This window comes from Symphalangus syndactylus, chromosome 23, assembly GCF_028878055.3.
Source record: "Symphalangus syndactylus isolate Jambi chromosome 23, NHGRI_mSymSyn1-v2.1_pri, whole genome shotgun sequence".
NCBI classification, from domain to species: domain Eukaryota; kingdom Metazoa; phylum Chordata; class Mammalia; order Primates; family Hylobatidae; genus Symphalangus; species Symphalangus syndactylus.
Window position 1 is genome coordinate 12216007 of NC_072445.2, and position 26651 is coordinate 12242657.

The 26651-nt window shown below is 52.8% G+C and overlaps 3 protein-coding genes across 22 annotated transcripts in view; 2 read left to right on the forward strand and 1 right to left on the reverse strand.

Moving 5' to 3' along the window:
* The window catches only part of ZFAND3 (zinc finger AN1-type containing 3), a 376418-nt gene extending 350392 nt beyond the window's left edge, over positions 1-26026 (forward strand). For 2 of the 7 annotated variants that reach the window (XM_055264605.2, XM_055264606.2), the window contains 2 exons: positions 11905-12020; positions 21985-26026. In XM_055264605.2, the coding sequence (XP_055120580.1) occupies positions 11905-12020; positions 21985-22134 (266 nt within the window). In that variant the 3' untranslated portion in view covers positions 22135-26026. Of the gene's footprint in view, positions 1-11904; positions 12021-13325 lie in introns of all 7 variants that reach the window. The other 5 variants (XM_063632316.1, XM_063632318.1, XM_055264609.2 and 2 more) reach the window with 4 other exon arrangements.
* Positions 1-26651, reverse strand: part of BTBD9 (BTB domain containing 9) — a 507047-nt gene that overhangs the window by 5444 nt on the left and 474952 nt on the right. For 6 of the 14 annotated variants that reach the window (XM_063632287.1, XM_063632290.1, XM_063632293.1 and 3 more), the window contains 3 exons: positions 19794-19890; positions 18383-18558; positions 13225-15206 (listed from right to left, as the gene is read on the reverse strand). In XM_063632287.1, the coding sequence (XP_063488357.1) occupies positions 14688-15206; positions 18383-18558; positions 19794-19890 (792 nt within the window). In that variant the 3' untranslated portion in view covers positions 13225-14687. Of the gene's footprint in view, positions 1-10225; positions 10376-13224; positions 19891-26651 lie in introns of those variants that run through there. The other 8 variants (XM_055264597.2, XM_055264601.2, XM_063632297.1 and 5 more) reach the window with 5 other exon arrangements.
* LOC129473751 (uncharacterized) lies at positions 5516-10242 on the forward strand. The gene is made up of 2 exons (XM_055264603.2): positions 5516-6516; positions 6658-10242. Exon 2 carries the CDS (start codon positions 7763-7765, stop codon positions 8924-8926), a length of 1164 nt encoding a protein of 387 aa, XP_055120578.1. The 5' UTR covers positions 5516-6516; positions 6658-7762; the 3' UTR covers positions 8927-10242.

Consider the following 26651-nt stretch of genomic DNA (forward strand, 5'->3'; position numbering starts at 1 on the left):
ATTCAGTATGATATTGGCTGTGGGTTTGTCATAGATAGCTCTTTTTATTTTGAGATACGTCCCATCAATACCTAATTTATTGAGAGTTTTTAGAATGAAGGGTTGTTGAATTTTGTCAAAGGCCTTTTCTGCATCTATTGAGATAATCATGTGGTTTTTGTCTTTGGTTCTGTTTATATGCTGGATTACATTTATTGATTTGCGTATGTTGAACCAGCCTTGCATCCCAGGGATGAAGCCCACTTGATTATGGTGGATAAGCTTTTTGATGTGCTGCTGGATTCGGTTTGCCAGTATTTTATTGAGGATTTTTGCATCAATGTTCATCAAGGATATTGGTCTGAAATTCTCTTTTTTGGTTATGTCTCTGCCAGGCTTTGGTATCAGGACGATGCTGGCCTCATAAAATGTGTTAGGGAGGATTCCCTCTTTTTCTATCGATTGGAATAGTTTCAGAAGGAATGGTACCAGTTCCTCTTTGTACCTCTGGTAGAATTCAGCTGTGAATCCATCAGGTCCTGGACTTTTTTTGGTTGGTAAGCTATTGATTATTGCCACAATTTCAGAACCTGCTATTGGTCTATTCAGAGATTCAACTTCTTCCTGATTTAGTCTTGGGAGGGTGTATTTGTCGAGGAATTTATCCATTTCTTCTAGATTTTCTAGTTTATTTGCATAGTGGTGTTTGTAGTATTCTCTGATGGTAGATTGTATTTCTGTGGGATCGGTGGTGATATCCCCTTTTTCATGTTTTATTGCATCTGTTTGATTCTTCTCTCTTTTCTTCTTTATTAGTCTTGCTAGTGGTGTATCAATTTTGTTGATCTTTTCAAAAAACCAGCTCCTGGATTCATTAATTTTTTGAAGGGTTTTTTGTGTCTCTATTTCCTTCAGTTCTGCTCTGATTTTAGTTACTTCTAGCATTGTGCTAGCTTTTGAATATGTTTGCTCTTGCTTTTCTAGTTCTTTTAATTGTGATGTTAGGGTGTCAATTTTGGATCGTTCCTGCTTTCTCTTGTGGGCATTTAGTGCTATAAATTTCCCTCTACACACTGCTTTGAACATGTCCCAGAGATTCTGGTATGTTGTGTCTTTGTTCTCGTTGGTTTCAAAGAACATCTTTATTTCTGCCTTCATTTCATTATGTACCCAATAGTCATTCAGGAGCAGGTTGTTCAGTTTCCATGTAGTTGAGCGGTTTTGAGTGAGTTTCTTAATCCTGAGTTGTAGTTTGATTGCACTGTGGTCTGAGAGACAGTTTGTTATAATTTCTGTTCTTTTACATTTGCTGAGGAGAGCTTTACTTCCAACTATGTCGTCAATTTTGGAATAGGTGTGGTGTGGTGCTGAAAAAAATGTATATATTCTGTTGATTTGGGGTGGAGAGTTCTGTAGATGTCTATTAGGTCCACTTTGTGCAGAGCTGAGTTCAATTCCTGGATATCCTTGTTAACTTTCTGTCTCGTTGATCTGTCTAATGTTGACAGTGGGGTGTTAAAATCTCCCAGTATTATTGTGTGGGAGTTTAAGTCCCTTTGTAGGTCACTCAGGACTTGCTTTATAAATCTGGGTGCTCCTGTGTTGGGTGCATATATATTTAGGAAAGTTAGCTCTTCTTGTTGAATTGATCCCTTTACCATTATGTAATGGCCTTCTTTGTCTCTTTTGATCTTTGTTGGTTTAAAGTCTATTTTATCAGAGACTAGGATTGCAACCCCTGCCTTTTTTTGTTTTCCATTTGCTTGATAGATCTTCCTCCATCCCTTTATTTTGAGTCTATGTGTGTCTCTGCACGTGAGATGGGTTTCCTGAATACAGCACACTGATGGGTCCTGACTCCTTATCCAGTTTGCCAGTCTGTGTCTTTTAATTGGAGCATTTAGCCCATTTACATTTAAAGTTAATATTGTTATGTGTGAATCTGATCCTGTCATTATGATGTTAGTTGGTTATTTTGCTCGTTAGTTGATGCAGTTTCTTCCTAGCCTCGATGGTCTTTACAATTTGGTATGTTTTTGCAGGGGCTGGTACCGGTTGTTCCTTTCCATGTTTAGTGCTTCCTTCAGGAGCTCTTTTAGGGCAGGCCTGGTGGTGACAAAATCACTCAGCGTTTGCTTGTCTGTAAAGTATTTTATTTCTCCTTCACTTATGAAGCTTAGTTTGGCTGGATATGAAATTCTGGGTTGAAAATTCTTTTCTTTAAGAATGTTGAATATCGGCCCCCACTCTCTTCTGGCTTGTAGAGTTTCTGCCGAGAGATCAGCTGTTAGTCTGATGGGCTTCCCTTTGTGGGTAACCCGACCTTTCTCTCTGGCCGCCCTTAACATTTTTTCCTTCATTTCAACTTTGGTGAATCTGACAATTATGTGTCTTGGAGTTGCTCTTCTCGAGGAGTATCTTTGTGGCGTTCTCTGTATTTCCTGAATCTGAATGTTGGCCTGCCTTGCTAGATTGGGGAATTTCTCCAGGATAATATCTTGCAGAGTGTTTTCCAACTTGGTTCCATTCTCCCCGTCATTTTCAGGTACACCAATCAGATGTAGGTTTGGTCTTTTCACATAGTCCCAAATTTCTTGGAGGCTTTGTTCATTTCTTTTTATTCTTTTTTCTCTAAACTTCCCTTCTCGCTTCATTTCATTCATTTCATCTTCCATCAGCGATACCCTTTCTTCTAGTTGATCGCATCTGCTACTGAGGCTTCTGCAATCTTCGCGTAGTTCTCGAAACTTGGCTTTCAGCTCCATCATCTCCTTTAAGCCCTTCTCTCCATTGGTTATTCTAGTTATCCATTCTTCTAATTTTTTTTCAAAGTTTTTAACTTCTTTGCTATTGTTTTGAATTTCCTCCCGTAGCTCAGAGTAGTTTGATCGTCTGAATCCTTCTTCTCTCAACTCGTCAAAGTCATCCTCCATCCGGCTTTGTTCTGTTGCTGGTGAGGAACTGCGTTCCTTTGGAGGAGGAGAGATGCTCTGCTTTTTAGAGTTTCCAGTTTTTGTGCTTTGTTTTTTCCCCATCTTTGTGGTTTTATCTACTTTTGGTCTTTGATGATGGTGATGTACAGATGGGTTTTTGGTGTGGATGTCCTTTCTGTTTGTTAGTTTTCCTTCTACCAGACAGGACCCTCAGCTGCAGGTCTGTTGGAGTTTACTAGAGGTTCACTCTAGACCCTGTTTGGCTGGGTGTCAGCAGCGGTGGCTGCAGAACAGCGGATTTTTGTGAGACCACAAATTCAGCTGTCTGATAGTTCCTCTGGAAGTTTTGTCTCAGAGGAGTACCCAGCCGAGTGAGGTGTCAGTCTGTCCCTACTGGGGGAGTGCCTCCCAGTTAGGCTGCTCAGGGATGAGGGACTCACTTTAGGAGGCAGTCTGTCCGTTCTCAGATCTCCAGCTGCGTGCTGGGAGAACCACTACTCTCTTCAAAGCTGTCAGTCAGACAGGGACATTTAAGGCTGTGGAGGTTCCTGCTGACTTTTTGTTTGTCTGTGCCCTGCCCCCAGAGGTGGAGCCTACAGAGGCAGGCAGGCCTCCTTGAGCTGTGGTGGGCTCCACCCAGTTCGAGCTTCCTGGCTGCTTTGTTTACCTAAGCAAGCCTCGGCAATGGCGGGCACGCCCCTCCCCCGGCCTCGCTGGTGCCTTGCAGCTTGATCTCAGACTGCTGTGCTAGCAATCAGCGAGACTCCGTGGGCATAGGACCCTCCGAGCCAGGTGCGGGACACAATCTCCTAGTGTGCCGTTTTCCACGCCCGTTGGAAAAGCGCAGTATTAGGGTGGGACTGACCCAATATTCCAGGTGCTGTCCGTTACCCCTTTCTTTGACTAGGAAAGGGAACTCCCTGACCCCTTGCGCTTCCCGAGTGAGGCAATGCCTCGCCCTGCTTCGGCTCGCGCACAGTGCGCTTCACCGACTGTCCTGCACCCACTGTTTGGCACTCCCTAGTGAGATGAAACCGGTACCTCAAACAGAAATGCAGAAATCACCCGTCTTCTATGTTGCTCAGGCTGGGAGCTGGAGACCGGAGCTGTTCCTATTCGGCCATCTTGGCTCCACCCCCCGTTGATCGTCCATGTCCTTAAGGTGGACGCTACTGCACCGTATGATGCAACACACATCCTTGCCCACCCCTCTGTCAGTGGGCACTGGGGTTGCTTCCATGTTGTAGTTATTGTGAATGAGGCTGCTGTGGATGTCGGTGTACAAATGAGATACACAGTTTCGAGTCACCTGCATACAGCTAGTATTTAAAGCCACAAGCTGGGCCAAGGACACCAAAGAAGGGAGTGTAAATGTAGAAGAGACGGATGGAGGCTGTGCCTGGGGATGCCATCCAGGGAGACGGAGGAACCTGCAGAGGAGACCTAGAAGGAGCTGCCAGCAAAGCAGGAAGAGACAGAAAGATGGGAGTCCCAGAAGCCAGGCGGGGAAAGGAGCATTTCGAGGAGCAGGGAGTGGCCACTTCTGGGAGCTGCTGCTGCCCAGGCACCAGCTGTCCCGGTGCTGGGGACCAATTCCTGGGGAGGGAGACTGGAAAGCTTGCCCAGCTGGACCTCTTCTTCAAGCAGCTTTGCTACAATGGAAGCAAATGGGCAGGAGAGTGGATGTGGGGGCGAGGAAGTTTATTTTTGAATAAGGAGAAGTTGCTGCATGTTTTTATGCTGTTGGAATGATCCCGTAGTGAGGGAGAAATTTGGGATCGATGCCCATGATGGGGTGTAGAGTGCAGGGTGGCAGGTGTGGGCACAGGGCAGGCAAGCAGGGGTGGGATCCTTCTGCTCTGCATTCTCACGGACATACAGAACATGATCGCGAGGAGTGAGTGTGGTTGGGTGAGGGGGTAGCAACCGTTTGGTGGGGCACTGGCATGGATTTACCGGGAGACAGAGCCTTAGCTTGAGGCCCCTCACTCGTGATTGGGCCTCGGCAATGTGTTTGCATGTTCCCAAGATTTTATAAAATTTGCAAAAGTGAGATACTTTAACTGCAGTTGGTTAAAACCGCTCCCTCCTTCCATTCTAACTTCCCTTCCTTCACACTTCCTCTTCTATTGGGTGATGTTGAGGCCACATGGTACTTTTGGGTTCTGGCTAAGGGTAAGAAGAATTAGGGACACGATTCATTTGAGGTTAGTGGGATATATTTGTGTGGTTCACAGTCACTTCTGCATTTAGTAGGTCATTGCCAGTCATCCTGGGGTAGGGCTGGCTTCAAGAACATGCTTCTTGTCCACTGCCTGACACCTGGTGTCGTAACCGGAAGGAACAAGGCCACAGTTGTATTGTGATAGGAACGTGTCCTACGGGACCTGGAACAGGGAGTACAGGTTCTGGAGGAGAGATGAGGCTTGATATGTGTGGAGCCGGAAGTCTGTGGAAAATTCTTACCGCCAGCAGGTGTGTGGAAGTAAACCAGGAAGACTTGATTCTCATCAATACCTGCTCGATACAGACATTCGCTCTTATCAAGAACACGCTCGACAGTGCCGCACAATCGGAAGCCACCACACTCCTGTCAGAGCATCAAAGATGAGTTTAGGAATGCTGGGGGTGTTCTAGAATCTTACAGCTCAGATAGGAAAGAAACTTGGTAACAGTTGCCTCACATTTGACGACAGTTCTAAAAATTTACATGACTATGCCAATAAGAGTTGTGAAGATGACAGAAACTTCTCTAAAGTATCAATAATTCAAGACAGAGATTAACCATGCTCGAGGAAAGATTGAGGAATCTTTCTATTCCTACATGATATTACAAGATCATTATCATGGGAAAGGGTGATGAAAGAGGACACAGCCAAGCAATGTAGGAACAAAGTGTGACAGGTGTGTCACCACCAGTGAGGGTGAACTGCAGACATCTGGGTATTTGTCGACTTTAAAATGTGTAATTTGTTGTGAATTCTTTTCCCATTTTGTACCTAATTTGGGAGTCAGAATTTTTACTCTTTTTCTTAAAGGGGGGCTCCCAAACTGTATAAACTTCCGGCCCCGTGTAACCTGGGGGAGGCTCAGAGCGCCATCCCTGCGGGGCACAGGTCTTTCGCGGTGTCCCAGGACCCTGAGAGGCAGCGCAGTTGGGTCCGCTGACAATAATGTCCTGACGAAGGGGCAGCGTGCTGATGTCTCTTCTGGTATAAGCTCCTTGTCTTGTGACGAGATGACACGTTGAGTGGCACTGGTCAGAGAGCGAATGAGAAACGTCGTGGAGATGTCGTGATTGTTAAACACGTTCTTTCCCTCAAGTCTGGCGCTCCTCCCGTGGAAAGGCAGAGCCTCTCCCCTTGGACACGGGCAGGAGCGCGTGTGGCGGAGATGACCTTCCTGGCATGAGGCCACCTCTGCAAGTCACGTGAGAAGACCCATCGGGCGCTCTCAGGCGACATAAGCCTTGGGAACAGGGGCTGACGTGCAAGAAGTCTGGCCATTCACATCAGAAGGTTGACGATAATCAAAGAGTGGAAAGTGCCAGCGAGGATGTGGAGAGGCCAGAATGCTTGTGTGTCGCTGGCGGGAACGTAAAATGGTGCGGCCGCTGTGGTAGACCCTCTGCTGGCTTGTCAAAAACTCCAACAGGGAATTACCACGTGACCCAGCAATGCCACTGCCAGGCACACACTCGAGAGAGCTGAAAGCTGGGACTCACACAAGTCCCCCCATGTTCCAGGCAGCCCTGTTCATGACAACCCAAAGTAGACACAACCCAAGTGTCCGTCAGGCGGCGGAAGGATACACAAGGCCTGGTGCAGCTCCGCGGTTCGGCCATAAACGAAGGAAAGTGCTGACCCGAGCGGCAGCCCGGGTGAACCTTGGAAACATTGTGCAAAGTGAAAGGAGCCAGCCACGAAGGCGAACGTGTGGTTCCGTGTACATGCAACAGCAGGGTGGGCAGCGTGGCAGAGACAGCAGGTGGGCCGGCACCAGGAGTTGGGGGAGGAGAGGATAAGAGCAACTGCCCAATGGGTGTGGGGTTCCGACCTGGGAAGTGGTGATTGCACAACACCGTGATGTGCCAGATGCCACCGAATTGTTCATTTCAAATGGTGAATTTTACGTTCTGTGAATTTCACCTCAATTAAAGAAAAAAAATATTGCTCCTTTGAAGCCTCCATGCTGAAGAGACCATGTGGCGAGACCAGATGGAGACAGTGGTGCCCAGGTGCCCAGCTGTGCACCAGCTGCACCCATGGCTAGTGAGCAAGGCTCCAGATGGCCCACCTCAACCTTTGAGCTGACCTGGTGGTGCCAAGCGGAGCAGATAGGAGCCGTCCCTGCCAAGCCCTGGCCAAACTACAGGTTCCCCAGCAAAACAAATGTTGTTTTAGGCCACCAAGTCCTGCAGGAGTGTTTCTGCGATGTCAGAGGACTTGCACGGAGCTCTCGGCCCCACAGCGTCATGGGTTGAGAGTGGGCGCAGTCAGCCAGGTTCCAGAGGGTGTTGCTGGACCTCCCAGGTGGCTGTGCCAGGTGAGGATGGGACTAGAGAGCAGTGTGGGGACCGGATAGGGGAGAGGGCCCTCCTGAGGCGTCTGTCATGAGCAGGGACAAAGGGTGTGACATCAGCAGTCCTGGTAGACTCAAGGCAGGAAGTGCGGGTAGGGCAGCGGACGGCAGGAGGAGGGAGAGTTCTGGCACCTTCCATGAGGCCCTCAAAGGAAGACCTGCCCCTTCCAGGCCCCGCGCTTCCCACTCCACTTGGTCAGCTCTGATCAGCGTCTCACAGGCTGGGAGAGCTCTAACGGGGCCCCGGCCTCTCATTCCCCAGCTGGTGAATGTGGAAGGTTCCACAATCTCAGACCCTGGCCTGGTGGCTCTCAGCCATGACTGCCTTTAGAATCACTCGCGGAGTTTTTAAACATTTCCATGTCCGAATCCACCCAAGACCAAAACCAAGTCAGTCTCTGGGGTGGCCGGTCAGGGGTGGCTCCTCACAAAGTGCTGCAGGCAATTCCAGGGTGCAGCCAGATCAAAGCCACCACCCTAATGCAGCCTCGCTGCTGCCCTGCCGCACAAAGGCACGAAGCCTGAATCTGGAACCTTGTGACACACTCATTCTCCAACTGGAGCGCCCCAGTGTGCAGATGGAGCGAGTCTTGGGTGGATTTTCTCAGAAATGGCTTCCCATTTTTTTCCCCTTAAACTTGCAAGGCCCATGGAAGCTGGGCAATGGTGTGTCATGGAGGACATCGGACTTGCCCCACATGATGTCATTGTCTTCCGTGGGTGCTTGGTGCTTTTCACAGGCCCCTGGGCACCTCCACCTCCAGGCAGGGCCCTGGGGTACACCTCTGGCCTCCAGCAGCTCTGAGGGGAAGCTCGGGTTTGCCAGGAGCAGCAGCCACTACCTTCCTGCATCCTTGTCTGTTAGTGATCTGCTGCCCCAGGAAGGCCGTGGTGACAGGTGGTCATCAGCGCATCACCGGGAATGGCACAAATACGGCAGACGTCTTACCACGTCTGTGCCTCGCTCCCACTGGCCCAGCGGTCAGGAGTGGCCAGGCTGCCACTTCCCTCTTGCGTTTCTGTCCCCTCAACCCCTGCAGGCTCCTGAGCTGCCCCTGCCCACTTCAGGGCATCTGAGCAGTGCCCTTGGCCCTCGGTCACATCTGCAGTGTCGTCAATCGGGATGGGCGCTTGTGGTCCCATGGAAGGGCCTCCCGGCTTGGGCCTGTCGCCCTGTACCCAGCGCTGCTGCCCCTCAGACTTCCCTGGGTATCTCCCCAACAGCTTCTGGAGGCCAGCAGGGTGCTCCAGGGCCCTGCCCACTCCCAAAGGACCAGGCCCCTAGAGGTGGAGGTGTTGGGGGGAAGGTGACTCCAGATACTCTGAGGAGCCCACGTTTCCAAAGGGGACCCAGAAAAGACAGGAGACACAGCCGGGAGGAATGCCCAGGAGTGGAGTGGACGGAGGCGCCTGAGGGTGAAATGCAGTGTTAGGACTATGTTGTAATAAAAATGCAGGCAGAAAGGGCCACTGGTGTAGACCCAGAGAATGTTAACATCATCAGAACGGCTGGCGTCTCTCTCTCTCTCTCTCTCACACACACACACACACTCACCACCTCCCCAAACCCCCGCCCCAGGCTCATTTAACCCTCACAGTCCCAAAAGGTGCTACTGTTAGCTCCACTGGACAGATGAGAAAACCAAGGCTGCTGACCAGGTGCAGGGAAGGAAGGAAGCCGCATGGCGTTCTTTACCTTGGAGCCGGTGGGACCTGCCCTGGCGGAGGCGCACCACTCTGAATTGCTCGTGGGTCTGAGGACTGGGTTCGACATGGAAACGTCCAGTCCAGCCTGCCTGGGGCTTTGGGTCACCCTCTGTTTCTTGGCTTCCACCATTTCCTGAGCTGCTGGCACCTTCTTGTTTTCCATTCTGGTTTTTTTTTTTTTTCTTTTTAAACGATTGGTCTTCTTGGTCGTTGCTTATGATGGGGAGAAGGGGGTGTAATGTCCTTATCTTTTGCACACATTCCATTTTAGTCGAGACTGTCAACCTGCCCTCCAAACTGGCAGTCTGCCACCTGGAATTCAAAGTCCAAGATCTTTAAAATTAAACTAGGTGAAACAAGTAGAATGTTCTGGAAGTTCTGAGGTCTCAGCTAGGTGAGAAGACAGTGAAATGTGGAGCCACTTCAGAAGAGGCTGTCCTTCCACGTCCTGGGACAGTGAATCCCGGTATGGAATACGCAGGGTGGCTACGGGGCACTGGTGGGAAATCCTGTCAATGGAAGAAATGCTAAGACTCTAGAGGTGGGCAAAGGGTGTCTTTAGAGTCTGTCGTCAGTCCCTACCAAAATGAAAGACCTCAGAAAAGGAAAATGGGGTGCCAGACCCCACACAGGAGCTTATAATGAGCCTCAGGGACTGTCCCAAACTCCAAAAACCATGTGAGCACCTACCAGAGCCAGATGCTGCCCGTGGGCCTGGCCGGCCCTCAGCCTCCTCTTGCTTGAGCCCACCCTGCCTTGGGCTGCATTGCCAGCTGTGGGGACAGCCTCGGAGCCCGCAGCCTCCTTCGCTGTCCCCTTTCGCCTCCCCAGGCTCCAGCTGCTTGGCTGCCCAGGGCTCAACCTGGGACCAGCCCCTCTGCCTGGTCCCCTCCTCTAGGCTCTTGGTTCTAAACACCGGAGACGCTGGTGACCCCCAACCCCTCCCTTTAGCCGGGACCTCACCCGTTCCCGGGCAGGAAGTGCAGGTAGGGCCGTGGATGGCAGAAGGAGGGACAGTTCTGGCACCTTCCATGAGGCCCTCATGGGTCTTCGCCGCTGACTACGCATCTAGTCCAGCTGTCCTCAGAAGCGCTGGGTGGGTTGTCAGAATCAGAACCAAGGAAAGCACTTAAGAATGCCGACCCCTGGGTCCACAGCAGCCCCCGAATCAGAACCTGTAGGGGCGGGCGGTGTAGACACGTCACTTGGTCAAGTTCCCAGGTGATTCTTACCCACCACACAATTTGGGAACTGTTCTAGTAGTCATCAAATAAAACAGACACGTTACACCCTGAGCCAAACCAAAATTATCAGGTCATCCTGACTCATTCTGGAGCCCAAATAATAAAATCTTAATGATTTCCTACAAACTAGGACTCCCAGTGTTTTTTGTTTTTTTTTTTTTTTTTTTTTGAGACGGAGTCTCACTGTGTCACTAGGCTGGAGTGCAGTGGCACTATCTCGGCTCACTGCAACCTCCGACTCCCTGGTTCAAGGGATTTTCCTGCCTCAGCCTCCCTAGTAGCTGGGATTTACAGGCATGCACCACCACACCCAGTTAAATTTTTGTATTTTTAGTAGAGACGGGGTTTCACCATGTTAGCCAGGATGGTCTCGATCTCCTGACTTCGTGATCCACCCGCCTCGGCCTCCCAAAGTGCTGGGATTACAGGCGTGAGCCACCGCTCCCGGCCCGACTCTGGCGTTAAAACGGTTTGACTCTGCTGATGTCTGAAGACAAGGCACGATCCTCTGGCTTGGGATAATGTGAGGAAGTTGCTGTTTTTCCATCACAGACTAGTGTGAACTTTAATTTGTGTCATTTTCTTTACTTGTTAAGGTTTGTGTTTGCGGTTTCTAAGTCTGGCTCCCTGACCTCCTCTCTGGTAAACCCAGCATGTCCAAAACTGACCACCTCCAAGCGGCTCCTCCGCAGCCTTGCAAGTCCGGAAAGGGCAATCCCATCTGGGGGTCAGCCTTGCCTCTGCTTCTTCTCTCAGGCTGTGCGTGCAGCAATCCTGCGGGGGACCCCTGGGACGGCAGAGCCCTCCACCTCCCCCAACCGCACAGCAGAGCCCTCCACCTCCCCCGCCACCGGCACAGCAGAGCCCTCCACCTCCCCCAGCACAGCAGAGCCCTCCACCTCCCCCACAGAGCAGAGCTCTCTACCTCCCCCACCCACAACAGAGCCCTTCACCTCCTCCCTCCCGCACAGCAGAGCCCTCCACCTCCCTCCCCCACCCGCAGAGCAGAGCCCTCCACCTCCCCCCCCACACACAGCAGAGCCCTCCACCTCCCAGCCCCCCGCAGAGCAGAGCCCTCCACCTCCCCACTCTGCACAGCAGAGCCTCCACCTCACCGTGCACAGCAGAGCCCTCCGCCTCGCCCGCTCACCCCCGACTGCCGCCATTCTCCATCCTCCCCACCCCCGCCGGCCCCCAGTGCACTCTCCAGACAGCGGCCTGGTGAGCCTGTCCCAGTGTGAAACCGACCAGGGCCTCCTGTGCTCAGAACTTTCCACGGGCTCCCACCTCAGAGACAAGCCCAACTTTCCATAAGGATCCATGAGGCCTCCTCACCCCAGCCCGCCACCCCTCCCCCTCCTCCCCCACACCAGCCAGGAGGCATCGAGCCTTCTTCCCCTGGCCCCCTCCTCCTGGAAGTCTCCCCCAGAGGGCCACGACTCTTGTTCCCCACCCCTCAGGGCTTTACTCAGCTGTCACCTTCTCTGGAAGCCTCCCTGGGCCACGGACTTCAACATGCACGCCCAGCCAGGCGTCTTCTCCCTCTGCACATGGGCTGGTGTCTGCTCCCTGGAAGGTAAGGGAGGGCAGGAGGGGCAGCCTCCCTGCTCCATCCCCAGCACTTGGGAGGCGGGCGGCATGTGGGGGGGTAGGGGGGATGCTGTGGCCTGTGGCCTGTGGCCTGGGCAGGGCGGTGGCAGGACAAAGCCCAGTGCTCTCTGGATTGGGTTTTGTCTTGTTCAACACTCACATCAGCCAATTATTGGCAACAAGTTGTCAGTTCTGGAAGATGGAAGCTAGGTGGGTGTGCTCCCAAAAAGATGCCTGCATTGTTTGGAAATGGAGCACTTGACTTGGAGCCCCAGTGCTCGGCCAAAGCCACCAGGTGGAAGTTAACCAAAAACGTGGAGAGTCCGTAGTTTAGGTTCCAAGAAAAAATTCCACTGAGAGGAGCAGACCCCTGCCTGGTTTCCACGTGACAACAGCTCAGGAGGAGGCCAAGGCTCCAGGTGGTCGGGGTCCCTCAACCCCTCATGTTCAGCGCATGGCGCCTCGGGCCCCACATGCACCAGCAGAGTTGCTGAAGACTCAGGCCCAGTTGTGGGGTCACAGAGGAGAGGGCACTGGATCCCAGACAGCAGGGCCTGCAACGTTGAGTTCACACACCCAGGACTCAGGGTTGGGGCCAGGGAGAGTGGCAGCGCCTGCTCACTCGTTCCCTTCCCCGTGTCTCCCCTGGGAAGCAAGATAAATGGGGGAAGTTGCTACCAAATACTCATGGGCTCGTCAGGTAGAAGAAGCAAGACATGAGGAAGAAAGCAGTTGGGGCTAAGCTCAGAGCAGGAGAAATGACAAGGGAAGGGGACTGGGTTCAAGGTGGTATTTACTAACCCCCCAAAAGTGGCACCGAATAGGCCATGGGGCGGGGTGGAGAGGGCGTCACAGGAAGTAGGAGGGAGCTGGACAGCCCCTCCACCCTGAGGGAAGGCCCTCAAGAGCCGGTGACAGTGCCGGCCCGAATCTGTCCAATCCGCCCGCGCTACCACCCTGGAGCAAGCCCGCCGCTCTGTGCCTGCTTTGCTCCAGGGCTGTCTGCCTCCCTCCACGAGGCAGAGGAAGCGAGCAGGGGCCTGGGTGGACACCCGAGTGCCTGGGCCTGCGAGAGGGCCGGATGGCAGTGTCCACGTGAGGGCACTGGGGCAGAGGGGCTGACCCTGGCCTGGGCCCCCTGCTTGTCCCTGGGCACTGAGAGGGGTTGCTGCAGAGAGTGACGACTCGAGTACAGCACAAGTCACCACTTTATTTCTAAGAGAAAACCTGCATTTTCACACACATGGACTCAGGGGTTTTGAACACAGGGTTTGTACATCTGCCCGCTTAGGTTGCTCTGCAAAATGAGGAAGAAGCTGCATCGTGCTCACAAATAATACACATTCCACACAGCAGCACAGCCTTTTGGGCATCTTTGGAGTTTTAGACGGAGCTTCTGGAGTCACAGAGCCATTCCCAACCCAGGCCTGGCATGGTCCCTGCCCGTGCATCAGAGTGGCCTGGGAGGTACACACGTCTTTACGGGCCCAGAAACCCCAAAGGCTGGGAGGCGCTTGTTCTCTGGTGAATCCGGATTCGAGACAGGCTTCGCAAAAGCAGCTCTTGGGCCGAGCTCCAGGCCTAGCCCTGAGGACCCCTGGCCTCCTGGAGCCCCTCCAGTGGCTGCCTGGCCAGTCTCTCGCTTCTCCAGGTACTGGGGGGTGGGGAAGGGTGGCCTGAGGGATGTAAGGACCAGGGAGAGTGTGATGGAGAGATTTCTCGCTGTTCTTCCGAGGGGGTGCAGCCTCTCTGAAGGTCACTGTGGAGGGCGCCCCAAGGCCTGAAGCGCCTTGGGGAAAGGTCAGGCCCCCCGGACCTGAAGCTCTGCTCCAGTATCCCCCAGCCTGGGCAGCCGGGCTGTGCTCCCTGTGGTCTTTAGTGGCAGCACCCTGCCCTGCTGACCCCGGAAGCAGCTGATTGAGGGGCCTGGGAAGACCCCATGGCCTCCAGCAGGTCTCAGAATGACTCCTGTAGTGGCTAGGACTAGGGCACTGGCCACACCCTCAGGCCCAGGTGGGAGATGTGGGCTGGGGGTAAACCCAGGAACTTAGGACTAGCAGTAGCCATCAGGGGCTGTGGTCCAGGAGCAGCCACCAGGGCAGCACCGGGAGGCAAAGGCCCTGAGGGAGACGAGCTGGTGCCATCCCCTCCCAATTCCGCTCAGATGGGCACCCTCGCCTTCCTGGGACATAAACCTCTGGGGCCCACTTGGTGGGGAGCAGACAATTTGGCAGCAGACAGATGGACTAATATCAACGTCTCCAGCGACCCAGGGCCTGGTCCCTGCCCTGAAGGCTGCTGAGTCCCTCCAGCCCACGTCCCGCCTCGTGACGCCTCCTCTGCGCCAGGGCCAGGGCCTCTGCTTTGGCGCCGTCCCCCTAGTGGAGTGACTGTCCACTGGCTTTCAAAGGCGGCACTCCTCAGCTGTCAAAGCTGCAGTGACAGCCTCGGGGAGGCTGAGGGGGCTCTGTCAAGCAGGGGACACTAGTGGGGACAGGTGTGTAGCTCCTGGCTGCGGGGCCGCCTCCACCCTCCCCGCTCAGGGCTATAAATACGACGCAAATGGCAAATGCTCCCAGACATTTATCATAAATTACAGGCGGATGATTGTGAGTCTCAGGCCATGAGGCTTCTTGGGGAATATTTCAGTTCTTTAAAAAAAAGAAGATGCCAAGCCGATGGAGCAGGAGGGCCGTTCAGCCTGGCTTCTGACTGGAAGCTTGCTGGGTGCAGCAGCCTGGTGTGGGAGAGGCCGGGGTGCTGGGTGGGTCGGAGGCTGGGCCAGGGAGCACCGTGACCAGTGGTGGTCACAGAGGAAGTGAACAATGACGTGGGCCCAGGTCGGAAGCAGCCAGAGCCAGATGAAGGGCGCCTGGCCCCTTCTGCGAGGCTGGAGCATTATGCCAGGAACAGGTGTGCCCTCTTTTTTAAGTGAGTAAAGAGAACAGTGATTTTCAAAGAATGGTGTGTCGGGTGGGGAGCTCTTCCACGCACCTGTCCCCTGCCTCTGCATGAGCCCAGCAGAAATTCCTCGCTGGAAGGCCGTGGGGCTTGGGGCCAGCACTGTGCAAAGGATGGGCGAGCATGCTGTCCCTCGGAGCGTCCTCAGTGGTGCAGCCAAGAGCCAGGAAGGGCACAGCCTCTTCCCTCCTCCCTGATGGAAGCCAGAGACCTACCAGAAACAAAGACCTGCTGGCTCCACCCCTCCTCCCTCCACCTCACCTCTGCAACTGGTCTTTCCTCCAAGCAAACCTTTTCCGCCTCCACCATTCACTCTTCAAATGACCAGGGCCTCCAAATCCTGTCCAGCCCCAGGTATGACTGGGTCCGTGTCAGCGAGAGAGATGGGGGCATTCCAGTTGTCCTGCATGCTGTTTAAACCTTTCCCTTCCCTCTCTTCTGGAAACTCTGAGCAAACATCAGGCACTAGGACAACTTCTAATTTAATATTATAATAATAAAAGCCACGGTGGCACAGAACCATGAACTGCACTTTAAATTCCTAACTGAACTCCTGCCGGGGCTGCTGTCAGTATAGACATGCAGAATCAATGGCTGTAGCTGCCAAAATAAATGGAGCATGCCCACCTCTGCCGCGGCATCGCTGCAGACCTGCCCTGCCCGGCCCGCGCCCGACCTGGGCATCGCTCGGAGGAGCTGGTCACCACATAGAAGGCAAGATTAAAATAATAACACCGACAAGCAAGCACTAATGAGGAAAAACTCCTGGAAGGAGGCAAATTTAATTTTCTTTTCCTCTTTGACACCTTTCTTCCCTGTCCAAAGGGAGGTTCTTAATTGAAGTCTGTGAGGGGAGCGCTCCGTCTCTTTATTACCAAGTGGCCTCAGTACACAGAACGCTCGCTTTTTATTGTAGATTATACCTTCCTTTTCCCCCTTGGCTCTGGAAGGGATAAGTGATTACAATTTTGTTATCTTCTAAATTAAAAAGAAGGTGAAGTTGACTGGGCTGGAGCCGGCTGCACAGCAGTTTGACAACTGGGGCGACAGCATAAATACTGGGCAATTTTTTGCACAGTTCAAAAGCTTTTTTTCTCTTTTTTGCCAAGGAATCAGTTTAACAAACATCCTACTCCTGCTGAAAATAATTTCTTTTCCCAACTCTTCTAGGAATAAAACACTTTTAATATATTTGTCAGGAATCGACACTTCATTTAATAGGATGTAAAAAGTGACAATTTAAAGAGCAATTGAGAAGAGTCCCACATCCATCGTGGCTCGTGCTTCTAACTAAAATCAGAAGAATGAAAGCAGAAAAAGCACTGAGAAAACGGTAAAACGGTGTTTGTGTGTGTGTGTGTGTGTGTGAGGGAGAGACGGTGGGGGCAGGGGGGGCAGTTCATAGCTGTCTCAAGTCCAAAGTGCTCTCACAGCGGCTCCTGTGAGACTGCCCTGCTGGGTGCTGGCTGCAGGGACACAGCTGCTGTCCGGCACACATCCTACCTGCCCTATACTCTCAGTCCACCCCAGATGACCCTCTCCAGAGCTGCCGGAAGATGACTTTGAAGGCTTTTTTCCCCAAAAGCTCCAATGAAGTTGCCTTTCTACTCTCCAAAAAAAAAAAAATCATGATGAAAAGTGAAGGGTGGGGGTGCTGGCCACCTCCCATTTCTTTGCCTGGGTGGTTGTGACCACGGCGCTCTTGCGTCTTTTCCTTTCCATTGGTTACTGAGGACCATTGCCCTCATGGGCCCGGGCCACAGGCACCCACCTGTCAGCCTCACCTGCCACCTCTCTTCATGTTGGCTTGTTGCCCCTGGGGCTGGCCTGGGCATGGGGGAGCTTGTCTCCCCGACCAGGGGCTTGACCATGTCTCCTTCACAACCCCCACTCCCCGCGGACTCAGCTGAGGGCTCTGTGGTGCCCAGGAACCCTCCCAGCCACGTGCCAGCCCATCCCATCATCAGCACTTGCTTTTAGCTTCAAGTGTTTAGGTTGCTTTGGTCCAGGTGGCCCAGGGGAGAAGTGCTCTGTAGGACCAGCCAGGCTCTGGAGAACTCCAGGCTGCCCGGGGACTTTCTGGTAGCCGCTCACTAGTCCCTGTTCCCTGGAGATGAGGGCCTTGCCCTGGTGTGTGGTGTGACACACCTTGACTTGGCCTCCAGGCCCAGCTGGACACACGAAAAGAGTTCCTGCCCCAGTTGGAAGGCCCCTCGGGGAAGGGCAGTACCCCTCCAGCCTGGCAAAGGAGGTGAACCCCAGCCCCGTGTCCTTCTGGAGTCCAGGGCAGGCTCCCAGCAAAGCGAGGGGAGGCGAGCTGGCAGCGCAGCTGTGAGGGAATGAGACTTTGCCCTCAGTCCTCACCAATGACATCTACTGTTAGTACCACCCCATCTTCCCCGTACTTCTCTTTATCTGATGATAAGGGGCATCTTTAAAGTGCTGGAAGACAGGAGGGACAGAGATCTGGAAGGGCATGCCCCAAAGGAAAGAACCGCCACAGGCCAGGGAGCTGCAGATGTGGGTCTAGGGCCGAGGCTTTGCAGCATATTCCTTTTCAGATGCGAGGCTGAGCTGCCAAGCTGCTATCTAGTTCCCGGAGCACAGGAGGGCTCTGCGTGCTCTGCGGGCAGGGGACTGGAGGGTTGCAGATGCAGGGCCGGGCAGCTCCTCCAGCCCCTCCCCCCCACCAGCCCCCCCACCCCTCTTCCCAAGGTCAGCAGCATGCTGCTCCAGGCCAGGGGCCTCTGGACAGGCGATGCCCATGTTTAAAAAGAAGCACGTGAATGGCTCTTTCAAAATGTTTGAACTCTGCCCTTGATACGACTATCTGGCTCCTCTGTCCCCATCTGGGTAGAAAACACACTGGGGAAGGAACTGTGAGTGTGCAGGAGCTCTCTGGCTAATTGGCAACCCGGGGCTGGAGGCTGAGTCAGCAACCATGCTGGAGGGGCCTCCACTGTGAGCGGGCGCCCACCGTTCCTTACAGGAGCCTCCTCCCATTATGAAATGCCTGGCATCCCAGGGGTGTTCCGCTCACCCACACAACAGGGAAGTGGCAGAGATCAGAGCTGAGGGGATAGGAAGCAGCTCAGCCCTGCAGCTGGAGCTACTGGGGAGGATGGAGAGCTGTAGACCCTGGCTTCTCCCCAGGAACCTGTCCGCCCTGCCCCGGTGGCCCTCTGATGTCTGCCATCCTGTGTTCACACGGAAGGACAGTCTTCCAATTTAATCATGCAGTTTGATGCTACCCCGCTATTTCCATATGGACAAATCACTCAAAACCAAGTTAAACTAGGAGGAAGCAGCTGACCCGCTGGCTCTTTCTAGAGCGCAGCTGATTGATATATCTTTGACGCACCTGAAAGGAAACTCCCATGCCCTCACCTTCCTCTGATTAGGGTTGCAGGTTGGCGCCGAGGACCCAAGGACTGTGGTGCTGCTCGCGTGCCATGCCGTCCTGGGGAGACTCCCAGGCTGATGCTGATGGCGACAGAGGCCGGAGCTCTGGGCACAGCAGAGGGGCAGGCAATGATGTGCGCAGTTACCCAGGGCAGGCAGCACTGGAATGGAAATCACTAAGTCAGAGACGGAGCCAGATCAAGCCACCATCGTCAGATGAGACCCTTTCGATGAGGATTAGGAGAAAAGCTTCTTAGAACTGCTATTTTTCAATCCCCAGTTGAGTACTGTGGTGTGGGGGAAGCACGGAGTACCAGTTCTGTGTTCCTGACGCTGATGGGCAGGTGGCTGCCTCTCCAATGCTGCGCTAAACACAACTGGAGGGGCAGCTAAGCCACAGCAGTCCCCAGCAGGTTTGGCCACGCCAGAACTCTGTATATGTTTATCTACGTGAACTTCTGAACAGTGAATTAGCAGCGGGCATAGTAACTATTTCCTTGTCAGCCTCCCAAGCTTAAAGGCTGGATCCATGTTAGGAATGACAGGTGAATAACTCAGCCACATGAGTGACTATTAACTCCAGTGTCCACAGGTTGATTTGCTCGTGTGCATTTATGGAGCTTCCTCTGTGGCCCAAGTGCCAGGATGAGCTGCATCCGTGTCTCATTTAGGAGACATGCGTGATGGGTCTCTGTCCCCCTAAGTGGAACCGTTCAAAACCAAGGAAGGAAAATTATAGCATCAAAAGGGATTAAAACTAGTGATTTGCTGTTTGAGCATTTCAAATAGATCCGGAACACCTATGATTCACTGAATGGAGAATAACTAAAAGAAATAAAAAATCATTTAGTTGCCAGGGCAATGTATTCCAGCAGAATGATCACTCTGTGGAGGCCCATTCCTAAAGGGTGCCTCCAGGTAGCAAAGGCCTGATGCTTTCTCCTCCGCCTCACGTGCCATTTTTGTATTCCAACACAGGCCTGTCTATGACTTCCTCCTGTTCCCTGCGCCTGGGCTAGATTAGAGAGGTAGGGTGTTAATGGTGGACTTGACGAAGATTGAAGACCCATTTTTCTCCCCCTTGAGACCAGCCTGATTTGGACAAATTGAGAAGAACAAAGCAGCCCCTTTCTGTCCTTGGGAGAAAACCTGTTCGGTGTCTGCTTTTGCAGCTAGGTCAGCTCCTCCCTGGAAAGGGGCAGGGGTGGGGGCAAACAAAGACCCCCTGCTCAGGGAGGAGACCATTTCCTGCCGTCGCCCGAGCCCACCAAGTCACACCAGGCCCGCTGCCTCCTTTATTGGTGCTGCCGGTTGGGGGAACGTGAGTTGGAGCCTGGGCTGGAGGGTAGTGAGCTGCCACTGGGTGCCCGCAGCGCATGGGAGTCGAGCTGCTGACCGGCCAGGCTGGTGTCCCCTGTCCCCGATTCCTCGCTATTTTCCTCCTTCTGGCTGCTCTGCTGCTCTGGACACTCAAAGTGGACACAGTGGAACACCTGGGAGAGAAAAGGAAAAGACCCCATGAGTGAAGGGTCAGCACACGGCCCTAGAGCTGCTGTGAGTCGGGATACTGCCCTGCCCAGCTTCAGGGGCTACCACGAGGGAGTTAGAGGAGGTCCTTCCCACTGCCTACACCTGCCCCGGCGCAGACACCTGATGGCAACTAGCATGCTGTAAATACATTTTGATCAGTCAGGATGAAAGGAAATGAGCCAGTGGCCCAAAAGGTCAGAAACCATGACACGCTTCCTACAAAATGTTCACACTGGATTACTCCGTTTTTGCTAACCTTTGTCTAATGGGCTCTTTTTTCTTTTTTAATTAATTTTTGTATTTGGCAGTTGGGTTACAAGTCAACAGGAGTTGACTGTGGTGGTGGTGGTGGTTCAATTCTGTGAGGTTGTGGAAAGCAGGTCTGCAGATAACGTCCACCGTCTGTGTGGCATCTGCGTGGGTTGTCTCTGGGTACTCTGGTTTTCTCCCGCGTCCCAAAGCTGTGCATTTGAGGTTCATTGGTGTGTCTGCAGGGTCCCAGTCTGAGTGCGTGTGAATGTGTGTAAGCGTGCCCTGCAATGGGACGGTGTCCTGTCCTGAGCTGGTTCCTGAGGCGTAATTCTCCTGGCCCTGCAATGGTTGAGCACAGACCCTGCTAAGCAGCTGTGCTGGGGAGTGGACTTCAACCTCATGTGGCTCGAGCCAGCCTGGAACAAACGCCGCCAATGTGTAGAAGCCCAGCCACCTGGCCGACAGTCACCCTCTAGGAGCTGAGAAGAGTTTGCATACCTGACAGCAGGTCAGCCTGGAAGCACCATGAGCTCTGTGCCAACACCATGCCAGCACAGCGCAGACAGGGCACAGCACCGAGCTCAGCGCCCCTCAAGCAAGGGTGAGCCATGACCCTGACCTGGAGAGTAGACAACGTGCTTCAGGGGGTCCTGACAGGCATGTGTGAGCTGTGGGGTGCAGGAGAGAAGGGCAGGGTGGGGGCTCTCGTTGCCACAGCACGAGCATGTGTGCACACACATACATACACCCTTCTACTGCAGAATCAAGTTCACAGAGACAAATGTAGTATCAACTGCAGAATTACATTGAAAATATAAATTCCACGCTTACCTCCCTGCATCACTGTTTTTTCCATATTCCCACTTCAATTCATTTATTGACCACTGTTTTAAATTTCACATTTCCTCATATGAACACTGAGACTGTGTCTTCCTGGTGTGTCCACTGTTTTGGAAGCTGCCATTTTCTCTTAGAAGGAGCTGATTTCCCTCCTTACAGGGCAGGGGCTCGCCTCCTGCAGACCCCTCACTGCCTCACGGCTGAAGCTGCCCCCACTTAGCCTATGTCTCTCTCTTTTTCCTTTCTTTCCTTCCTTTTTTATAAAATCTCCTTCTGTGGGTCCATCTGCAGGGCTTACCAGTCAACAACCGGAGGGGCTAGGTCCTAAGGGAAGGCCTTATGTGGAGATCTGAACACTATTTGGGCCATCAGCTCTGCCCTGGGCTAGGCTGGGTGAATCTGAGAATCACCCTCTAGGTGACAACCATTAATCCACTCCTCCATCAGCTTCACATTCTTGCAGCTTTTCAGTAACAACACCGCCCTGGGCATGTCGGCCACCCGTGGGTGACTTGCCTTATGAGGACTCCTCCTTCCACACCCAGGGATAGGTGAGGTCAGGCTCTGTGGGGCCAGGGCATGCCCTGAGAGTGCAGTCCCGGGTCTCAACACACCCCCCACTAAAGCTTCTCATAACCCAGCAAATACGCCTTCTCTTTTGCAATATGACCCAGAGCCGTATTCTGTTCCCACGCCCACACGCAGGACTTTTCAGGACAGGCTGCGTTTTACTGCTCCTTCCCCGTTGACACGGGAGCTCTTTATCCGGCCCCACCATGTTCTTTAATCGGTTATTTGTGTAATCCCTGCTCTCCCTGCTCCGTCACTCTCTGGAGGCCGCTCCCCAGAGCCTCAGGCTGACACTAATCCTGGAATTGACTTACATTTGTCCTACTCCTTATTACCGTTCCTCAAGCTCGCTCCTCTGCTATTGAATGGTTTTTCTCTCCTTTTGCTCTTGCAAGGTTCTCCACAGTCCTGTTAATTTCCAGGCCAGCTCTTCCCCCATCGGCCCCACAAGCCTTCAGGGTGCCTCCTGCTCTGTGGCCCACCCCGCAGCCTGCCTCCTTCTACTGATCTGTCAGCTCCGATCTGACTCAAGGACCAAGGTTTAGTCGTCCTTCTACCGGCTCGGGTTCTCGCACAAGAATAAACAAATCGATAAAAACCCTGGATTGAGAAATAAAGTTAAAAAAGACCTCAGAGTGGCCTAGTGCTACGGCTTGCTCTTCACAGCCGGCCTCTCACCGGAGGAGGGATCAGGGCGGGTCTCTGCTCTGCACTGAGCCTGGGAAGAGATGCTGTCTGTGGTGAGCACGTGATGGACATTGCACGACCTGACCTGTGGGTGCCCTGGTTCTCATTGTTCTCATTTCCAGCTGCATTTATCTCTTGTCTGACTTGCACAGTGTTAAGGGCACAACTGTGTTTAGCCCATTAGCCAATTTGTTTTCAGATAATAATGCAAATGGCTGTTACTCCCAACGCACCTCACAAGACTGACAGCCGATCTCAACTGCTTCTGTGTTTCCCTGTGGATATTTCTCCTAAAGAAACTCCCAACTCTCTCTCCCTGACGCCACAGAGCTCGCGGCAGGCTCTGCCATCGAGTTAGGGGACCCTGGAAGCCCCTGGAAGCCCTAGGCCGTAACTGCCTGACTGAGCTCCCTGTGGCTCTGCCAGGAACTGGGGCCATCTCAGAGCTGCGTCCCCGTCTGTGGTCCCAGAATCCCAACAAAATGAAGTGCAGTTTCCCTGAGCATCTCCATGAAGCCATGCAGGTGCTGCCAGATTCAAAGGCAATACACAGGCAGGAGTTACCTGTATTAAACCACAAACTGTGTGGCGAAGATTCTAAGTGAAAAAAGAGTGTTTTTCAAATGGATAGGCGGGTGAAGAGGCAGAGCCTGCCATGGGTGGGAGTGGGCAAGCTACAGGCGACAGGTGGGGAGGGAACAGCCTCTGCACACAAACAGAGCACAGGATGAGCGTCACATATGCAGCAGACATGGCCGGAGGATGACGCTGCATGCGTGAGTAGGGTCAGGAGGTACACACATAACACAAGCATGAAGCACCTCCTATGTGCCTGACAGGGCGAGGTCCCAGCTGCCCTCAGAGGGTGTACGGTCCAGTGAGGCCAGCAGACACATAAGCCAGGGAGAAGGAGCCCCAGGGACATAGAGGAGTGGGACCCAGCCAGGCAGGGAGTCAGGGAAGGCTTCCTTGGGGAGGAGACATCTGAGGTGAGTCTGGAAGGAAGAGGCAGCCAAGCTAGAGAGGATGGAGGAGGGGGGACTTGGTGTGGAAGGAAAACAGGAAGAACTACACAGGTTCTCAAGTCAAAGGGTGGCGACAGAGCAAGGAGGGCCTGGGAACAGCAGGGCTTGGGGTGGAGGGGTGGGGGCAGAGGCCACACCCAGTGGGACAGGGCGAGGGCCTGGCCTCAAGCTGGGCAGGGATCCTGTTACTCTTGGACAAAGGAGGCTATTTATTTATTTATGAGACAGAGTCTTGCTCTGTCGCCAGGCTGGGGTGCAGGGGGGCTATCTCAGCTCACTGCAACCTCCGCCTCCCAGGTTCAAGTGATTCTCCTGCCTCAGCCTCCTAAGTAGCTGAGACTACAGGCACGTGCCACCACACCCAGCTAATTTTTGTATTTTTAGTAGAGACAGGGTTTCACCATGTTGGCCAGGATGGTCTCCATCTCTTGACCTCATGATCCGCCCACCTCGGCCTCCCAAAGTGCTGGGATTATAGGCGTGAGCTACCACGCCCAGCCTACGAGACTCTTTAAAAACTAATCTTTCTTAAACTAAAAAAGTTATTTAAAAAGGAATATAAGTTTGTGGTGACAAATTCAAATAACAAGTATTTTAAAAATCTGGATGACAAGAAACCTTTAAACTTTGGAATCCTCTGATTTAGCAATTTGGAATCAATAGGAAAGAGTCATTTTCAAATCAGAAAGAACAGAATTTGGTAACAGACTGAATGAGACTGATAAAGGAAAGAAAAGGGCCCACAGTGACTGTCAGGGTTCCCTGGAAGGGATGGGGACGGGCATACTGTGGTGCCACAGAAAGTGCCCACAGTGACTGTCAGGGTTCCCTGGAAGGGATGGGGACGGGCATACTGTGGTGCCACAGAAAGTGCCCACAGTGACTGTCAGGGTTCCCTGGAAGGGATGGGGACGGGCATACTGTGGTGCCACAGAAAGTGGCAGCAGCAGGTCCCGGGCTCCAGGCACAGCAGCTCAGACCTGCACTCATGCCAAAGACTCTCACAGACCCTTTCCCTGCAGTGATTTCACTGAGTGCAGACTCCAGCAGGTGCGCCCACAGCACGGCTCCTGCCCTCAGGACCTCTCAGGCAGATGGGGGCAGAGGCACCTCTGTGCTGGGGCCTGTGTTCACTCTTCTGCAAATGGCGAGTGGCAGGCTGGGAATGAACCTCAGGGCTGTGCATCCCTTAAGCCTGGACCTTTCCACTGTATCAACATGCCTGCCTCACACAAACAATTCTACCTGCACAGGATCAGTAATAGTTCATACACCAGAGGTGTGTGAGAAACTAATTTTGCCTGGAAGAGAGGTCAGGGCAGGCTACAGAGAGGAAGGTGTGCACAGGTGAGGCCTTGAGGGGTTGGAAGGCAGGGAGGGGAGCTGCTTTCCAGGCAAAGGGAACGAGGAGAAGATTTCCACATAAAGATCTGGGCCCTGGCACCTCACTCCTGGCAGCCTGTCTACAGTTCACTCTGGTCACCCCTCTGTGGAGCAGTGTGCCTGCCTCAGTCATCTCTGTTGATGATTTAAGCCTAGCAGCCTTCAGCCAAATGTGGCAAGTGTGTAAGCCAACACCCAGCTAGCTCCTGGACCACTCAGATGCCCATCAACGTGTACGAGGCTGGGGTTACTTCTCCTGGGACCCCAGAAATCCTCAGATTTGCACGCAATGCAAATGGGCATTCAGGAGGGGGGCTGTGGGTGGTCCCAATTCTGTTCTTGGGAGCGGGAGTGAAAAGCAAGCCTGTCGTGGGGAAACTGGCACCTTCACTGGTGGCCACGCTGCTGGGGCTGGGCGTGAAGCTGCCTCCGGCCCTTGGAGAGGAGTGTGAGGGAAGGGAGGCGGCAGTGCTTTTTATACACAGGAGCTGGAGGAGGGTGATGGCAGCTTGGAGGAAGTCATCACTGCCATGGTAGGGGGGAAATCTGGAAATACTGGGCATGTGGCCCTCTCCTTCCCACCGTAACCCCAAGCTCCTCAGCCCACTTCTTTCCACCAGGGCACCTTTGGGCCTCCCTCTAGGTGAAACAGCCAAGTCCTGAGTCTTTCTTTGCTCAGAAGCTCATGTGATTCAATTTCTTTTCTCCAACCTTTCCCAAGACTGCAATACCTCTTGGAAAGGATGTGACCAACAGTGGCTGAGACATACTGGCAGAGCCGCACTACTGATTTATGCAAAACCATTACTCCGGACGCCGCATCATTCTCCCTTCCCCTTTTCAGTAATCATGTATCCCATTAGCCTGTTTGATTGCCGCTGCTCACAAAGGGGCACCTTCGCTGAACCGTCTTCAATGGCCTCTGGATCTCTCCCCCGAGAGAAGCCAGCTAATTTGGAATGTGGTCGTGTGTATGAATCCGACACAGCCTCAGTCACAATCGGGTGTCCTTTTCTGTAGCTGCTGTTTATGATCACTTTGCCTGGCCTCTCTGGGAGCCATAATTCACCACATGCTGGAGATAGCCTGGGTGTTCTTTTCTCCGTGAACCCTGGACACGATGCACACAAATGTGCTAGCCCCTTCTTGGTGACTAGGCTAATTCCTCAGCTGCTTGGTGGCTGCTGCCTCTCATTAGAAGGATTCCCTGAGCACTATTTGCTTGACAAATTTTCAAGGTTTTTAAAAGCAGAAGCCTTTGCTAATTTTCCCAAGTTGGCATAAGAGTCCACTGTGAACTGCAGCAGAAATTGGGGAAATTTAATAAATGTTGATCAATGACTCTGCCTTGCTTTCCTGGTTCCTCCTGAGTAACTTCCACAGACTGCTTTCATGCCAACCAATACAAATAGGATTTCTGATCCAAGCTTTCAACTTACAAATACAAGTTGACGAATCTTTATAAAATAGATACCTACCTCTTGATGTCTGTCCACAAGTCAGATGCAAAGCCATGGCTTCTAACTTACACTCCCCTAAAGATCCCCTATTTCCCTTTCACAGTGGCTGGTGTGGTGGCATCACACACCCACCCAGCGTTCAGTGACATAACAGATCCTGACGATGGTCACCATTAACATCTCTCTTATGCTCGCCTCAGAGCAGAAGTTAACAGTCCATCTACAGACTGCAGAGATGTTTTTTGTTCTTTAAAAATGAAGACGAGTGCCCGCAACAAAATATCCCTTTTGATAAACCTTGGTTTTTTATGTGCATCTGAACAGCCCAACACATTGTTTTCAGTTAGGGGCTGGGCATGGTGGCTCACACCTTGTAATCACAGCACTTTGGGAGGCTGAGAGAGGAGGATCACTTAAGGTCAAGAGTTCGAGACCAGCCCGGCCGACATGTCGAAACCTGGTCTCTACTAAAAATACAAAAATGAGCCAGGTGTGGTGGCGGGTGCC